The 6346-nt window shown below is 42.4% G+C and overlaps 1 protein-coding gene across 1 annotated transcript in view; it reads left to right on the top strand.

Annotated features, from left to right (window-relative positions):
- Positions 1–985: 985 nt before the first annotated feature.
- The window catches only part of LOC125697321 (uncharacterized), a 165547-nt gene continuing 160186 nt past the window's right edge, over positions 986–6346 (top strand). The window contains 1 exon segment of the mRNA XM_048954314.1: positions 986–1186. Within this exon segment, the coding sequence (XP_048810271.1) occupies positions 1148–1186 (39 nt within the window). The 5' untranslated portion in view covers positions 986–1147.

The raw sequence follows: 6346 nt of genomic DNA, 5'->3' as shown, positions 1-6346 counted from the left end.
ATATTGATGTATAATAGATATCTTTTAAAACCAAGATTTAAGGAGAGCATGTTTTTATCCACGAAATCCTATGAAAACAGCAGGACTGAATTTCACTGAAGCAATACTGCTGATGGGCAGATCAAACCACAGACAACATTGCATTTGCAGCCTTATGCAGCAATTTAAGAATTATTGGCCTGGCTTAAAACAAGTCAGGTGTGCCCTTCCTCATTGCTGTGTATGCCTAACTGATGCTGTTCCCACAACAGCAGAAAGGTCTGTGCGTGTATAAAGACAACTTCCTCCTCTGGAGTGTTTGATTTATGCATAGGTGTCTGATTTGTACATACTGCCAAAACAATAGCATTTCCATTTGAAATGGGCTGGCAAAGGGCTGCTGGAAGCTGCAGGGGGGTTTGCAGTACTGCAGTAGCAGGCTGTGCCTGACTGCTGGTGAGGTGTGCACTCCAGGGTTGCTGTCTTTAGTTCTAAATCTGCTGTGAGCAGTCTACCTGTAAGCCCCTGTCCCGGCCAGATGTTGATAGGTTCTTTGCTACGCAGCATAAATTGCATCTTTGTGTTGCTAAATGTTGATCTTTAAGGGACTTTAATGTTTAGTGAGAAAGAAGAAACGGGCATTTTCTTTACTCTTCAAAAGAGTTTTCTGCAGTTTGCTCTCACCTTAAAGACAGTATCTAAAAAGCTCATGCTGTGGGAGCCTTTGCTTTTAAATGCTGCAGCACGCATAATGCTCGCTGACTGAACTTGCAGTTGGCAAATCAAAAGCTGGGGGGGATGTACGGGAACATGTGCTGTCCTTTGTAGTTCCAGTTCTTTTAGAAGCACTCACAAATAGCTTTAGTTTCTTTAGCAAATACAATGGCATCATTCTGGGCATGCCTAGTAGAAGTGTTCTGAGGCTAGTAAACTGTGAACAAACCTGTTTGCATTGCTGTACTGTACAGCAAGGCACAGATAAGCCCTAATTGTTATGCAACTCCTTAGCATAAGCTCCTGGCATGGCTCATATGCTTCTCTTGTACTAAGACCGTCCAAAATAGCAACAAGAAAGCATGTAACTAAAGACATAGCAGGAGTGTAGGAATTCACCCAGGCCTTCAATGTTCTAAAGATTTGAACAATTCCTCATTTTAAACCTTCCAAAATGCTAAGCATTATGTATTTTCTTCGGAGCTTCTTCAAGGTAAGCAATTTCAAACTTTTCCTAAGTGTGGGAGTTTGTTTGGCTTAGTTTTGTTTTGGCAGGAGAGAAACTTAGATACGAAGTCTTTGTATGGGAATGTAGAAAGCAGTTTTCCTGAGAGCTGGTGCCCACTAAGAGAAAGAGAATGCACTCACCAGGTTTGCCATTTGCCTGCTGTGTTAACATATGTTTTGTAGAAAGTGGTTACATTCTGCTAGAATAAAAAGGAAACCCTTATTCTGGCTTTATGTTGGGAGATAGTTGCATGATGAAACCTATAAAACTTACAGTGTAAACAACATCAGTAAGCAGGGAGTTGTTAGTAGAAACAAGTGCATGTTGTGAGGCAAAATGAAATTGTGATTCACTTTTATTATGTTTTCCTGAAGCGCTGTATTTTAAGCATGCCATATCAAGCAATTGAATGCTACTATCGTTGCAAACATTTAAGGTAGAAAATGAATTACAGGACGTTGCACAGAACTATAAATGTATGCTTCACATTAAAACATCCCGATCAAAAATCTGAGCTTCAGTGCAACTCCGTGAGCCAGTTTCCTTTCCTGTGAATGCAATAAATTCTGCAGCTCAGGGACCTGCCTCTGCCTGCTCTTAGTCCAAGGTGGTTGGCTGAGCTGTGGGCACGGCGGTGGCTGCCGCCCCGCTCACCATTATGGCTCAGCAGTGCCGTGAGCGTGTGGCAGCTCTCACTGGAAGTGTGCACCAGGAATGACGTGCCCAGATGATCTGGAGAAGTGTGGATCCAAGGAACTGAAAGTTTAATTGGATTAGCAAATATTGGATTATTCTGCCATCTACAATATTAGAATTTTAGGCACAAGAGACATTGTGCTGACTTAGAAGGAAAATACTTAAGGAATAGAATAATTACAATCAGCTGAATCTCCCACTTACCATTACGTTGTCATTTACAAATTTTCATGCTAAACTAATTCTAGGTAAAGTATGCTGCAGGACTGCAGCCACTGCTGCAAAGTCAGCAGGAATCCTCAGCTCAGAGATTCTCTGTGGAAACCAATTGCCCTTTGGTGAGAAAAGCTACAGTCAGCACCTGCTAATTGTACCCGGTTCATAAAAAAAAACAGTGACTCTTCTAAGCCAAAAGAAGGCCGTATTTTTGGCAGCCTTCAGTAAGGGGACTGTGAAGAGCTGATCTTCAAAATTGCATTGAAAATAGCATTGAAAGTAGCGGTTGCATTGGAAATATCCACTTAGCTTTTCCTCAATTACCTCGATACACCAAGTGCTGCGTTCTTTGAGAGGAGGAAACGAGGGACAGAAAAAATACAACGGGCAAGTTTTTCTCCATTGCTGGGCTGTAGCGATTGACTCGTTGTACTGGTAGTGCTGTTTTATCACACGGCAAACCTTTGGCTTTGAAAAACTTCAGCATAAAACATGCTGCTAAAGTGTATGTAAATGAAGGTAAGGTGAGAGACTGTATACTTGTTTGTACGTTAGTACTTGAAAGAGACTTTGTTGTTATTTATTTATTTACATACAGATGAGACCTCTACAGTAGTGTTCAGCCACAAGAGCTTTAAAAAACAGGGCTGACTAAACAGAGAGGTAACTGTCAGCTCTGTTATGTTGGTTGCTGGACCCATTCTGAAGACGATCTTTTAGTAACAGCCTTGTACTGCCTCTGTTTGGTTTAAGTTTGAGATTGACACAGGTCTGTATATATGTACAGGTTTCATTTTGTGTTCATTGACTTGAATTTGCCAGCTAAGTCTGTATGACTTTTTCCAGAATGGAAGTAAAATTAAGTCTGCTTTAATTGCAGTTTCTTCTCCTTCTTGGTCTTCTTCTCCTCCATCTTCTTCTTCTCCTTCTTCATCTTTTTCTGTGAAGTTTTTATGGAATAGACAGCCTGTAACTAACTGAAGCTGACCTAGACACATATATTGCTGTGTTTTACTTGTCCTGTACACCACACTGCGCTCTGACATTCCTGTAATTTGTTAAAATACCCCCAAATAGCTTCAAATGCAGTTTTGAGGTCTTTGCCATATTCCTTAATATGATTTAGTCTCCTAAGATTCCTAAGATTGCCAGGAACTCGGGAGGTACCACCTCCTCCTGACTGGAAGTCAAAAACAGCTTAGGCCAAACAGCTTATAGCCTGGGTTGGCTTTGGGATAAATGGGAAAGCTCACTGTGGTGACACTGGTCCTCCTCTGGGCTGCAGCAGGTGCTGCTGCTGGTAGAAGAAGCAGGAGGAGGTGGGAAGAGCACAAACCTGCAGCTGTAGCTGTGGGAGGGGTTGCTCCCCAGGCGGCCCTCGCTGGGCTCAGCTGGGAGGTTTCATTGCAAACGCTCTGAAGCACTGTGGAGTATTCAGCTGCTTGTTGGAGCAGCCTCCTGGCATGGCTTCTTCAGAGGATCTGGGGACCAGAGGTCGAACTCTGATGTGACACCATCATTGGCTGTTAGCCTAACGCCCAGTCCTAACTTTTCATTCCTGCCCTTCCTAGAGGTGCAATACTTTAAGCTGTGCTTGGAAGGCATGGGAAGCTGTGCAAACAATGCTACAGGCCATCCTGCTCTGCCCCAAGTTCGCCATCCCAGGTTAACTGAATTGTTGCATCCATGTCCTTAAATACACAGGCACCTGCACAGTGTTAAAAGCATGCAGTGCTTGTGTTTCTGTCAGGCCTGCAATAAGTTCACAGAGGTGGGATTTTATCAGGTCATGCTCTGATAGCATCACACTCTCTCACTGCCTGCTCAGAGCCGACACAAAATGGCATGCCCATCTGATCTTCTGGAGCTGTGTTGGCACTGACATGCTGGTCTATCTTGGCCAATCAAGATTTTTATCTCACGTAAGAATCCATTTAAGAGTGTAATATGTTTATTTTTGGTTCTGCCAAGAGAAATGGAAAAAGATGTTGAAATTGATACAGACACACAATTGGATTGTCTTCAGCAGCTGGTTTTTTTTGTTTTTTTTTTCCTGCTAATTTAAATAATCTTTTCATTAAAATATTCTCCATATCTGTACTCTTGCCTTGGTTTGAAAACATGAAATTTTCAGAATGTAACTTCTAATTAAATGCAAACTCAAAACTCTCAGATGATCTGTATTTGATCAGTTTTTCTGAGGTGCAGTAGCAAAGTTTGCAGAAGTGTATTATTGTTTTCCTGAACTACAAAACCAGAAGATGCTGGTTAGTACTGCTGTGTTTTATGACAGTCATAATAATCACCATGCTTTCACTGATGGCATGGAGCATTTCAAAACAGGCAGCCTGTTGCAGTTATTTTCAATTCTCATCCAATACCACCCGTACAGCGGTAAACGAGGCACGGATGCAGATCTGCCACTAATACCTTTAATGCCTCTAAAATAGTACGCCTATTGTTCTCTGGAGAGCAAAGCTCCAGGCCACTAATACCAGCTAAACAATCCCTGGCCACTTGGAAAGGCTCACGTCTGCCTGAGCAGCGATCGCTGCCTCTCCAGGCATGGGCTGCAGGAGCCCTGCTGCTCTCCTAAGAGCTGTCAGAGCACTGCTCTGCCATTTCTGCTCTGCGCAGAGGCAATGGCGAGGTTGTGGCAGGGTGCTGTTTTCTCAGTCAGTGTGTTTTGGGCAGGCCTGTGGGTGAATAGGGATGGTGCTGTTGGAGACCCATGGTGTGTGAATGCACCTAATGGGACGGTGGGGTGCTGAATCGGAGGAGACGAAGGAGCACCTTGTTGTTGTTCGTTCCTCGAAGCCTGGCTATTGCAATAAAAGCTTTTGCTGGCCTCTTTGGAAAGGATAACAAGGTTCTGTTGCAGCAATACTGAAGTAGAAGATCATTTACCAGAGAAACGTAAACATGGTCTGAGATTGCAGCTCTTGTGTGTATCTCTGAACTATTACCAAACTCTGTTCCACCTGCACAGAAGTAGGATTGCTTTTAAAAAAAACTTGTTTAGTTAGAACTGGAGTATCTGAACACAGCACATGATGATCTTCAGGAAGCAGTCTTGCACAGCTGCAGGACATCCCAAATCAGATTCAGTCAGATTCAGTGTTCAAACATTTCTCCTTCTCATTGACCACACCTTTAATTCTGCTCAGAAATGTGTGTGTCTTCTTCCTGGCTAGTTTTTGCAGTCTATCCAGCTTAGACGTTGGATCTGAACCCAACTTTGCTGGTTCTCTCTTTGAAGAATATGTAAAGATCAGATTTACATGAGTTAGACTAAAGAATTTATCTACAATATACGTGGACAATATGACTTAAGAAATAACACTTCATATTTGTAGTAGTTTTAGGTCTCACATCTATTTCATGAAAGAGCCTCTTTACATGTCAGTTTTCTGTCTCAACTTTGTGTTCAGTTCTTTTTTTTTTTTTTTTATGACCATCAATCCTATACCTGGGTTAATTTTTGCTAGTCTCAGCATTGGCACCTCTATGATGCAAAATGGACATTAAAACAATGCCTGGCTGTTGTGCTCTGAGGGTGCCCCTTTTTCTCTACCAGACATTTCCATAGAGGCAGAGACCCTGCTGAGTGGACATTCCCTCGGAGAAGTCAGAATATGAAAATGTACCTTGTCATCCACACAAGTTCTGGTTGAGCTGCAGGCAGCTGTAACATGGCTGTTAAATGAGGCCGTGTCTTGACTGTACCAAATTTAGCTGAAAAATGACTCTGATTTTTCCACGTCTAAAACTAAGGAATGATTCTTACACGCAGCTGTCTTAGAAACATGTTTATCAGTTGTTTACCATCTAATCTGGATGGTGTGGTGATCACTGCTGTGATCTTAGGGCATGCTCAACTGTTAGGCAAACGGATATGGTGTAGATATCCTAATGATGTATTAACATTGGGCATCCGGTGAGTGTATGCAACCTTGGGTTTTAATCTTCTAGATATTAATGTGATCCTGTATGGTGTTTCTGTGCACTAATGCTCCAGCTTTCTAAATAGTAACCGAAACTATAAAGAGCAATCAAAAACTCCATCTCAGCATTGGGTGAGAACTGCCTTCTTGTAAAACAGGCTGAAGAAGACTGTCAGTGTTTAGCTAATGAACTGCTTGTAGTATAAATTCAACCAAGCCACTATAGAGCTGGAGCTAGAATGACAATGTCAGCTTAGATCTTGTAGAAACATCTCTGGCAACTCACAGT

The sequence above is a fragment of the Lagopus muta genome, chromosome 9, assembly GCF_023343835.1.
Source record: "Lagopus muta isolate bLagMut1 chromosome 9, bLagMut1 primary, whole genome shotgun sequence".
Classification (NCBI taxonomy): Eukaryota; Metazoa; Chordata; class Aves; order Galliformes; family Phasianidae; genus Lagopus; species Lagopus muta.
Note: the sequence above shows the minus strand (reverse complement) of the source record. Positions and strands in the feature narration are given on the sequence as shown.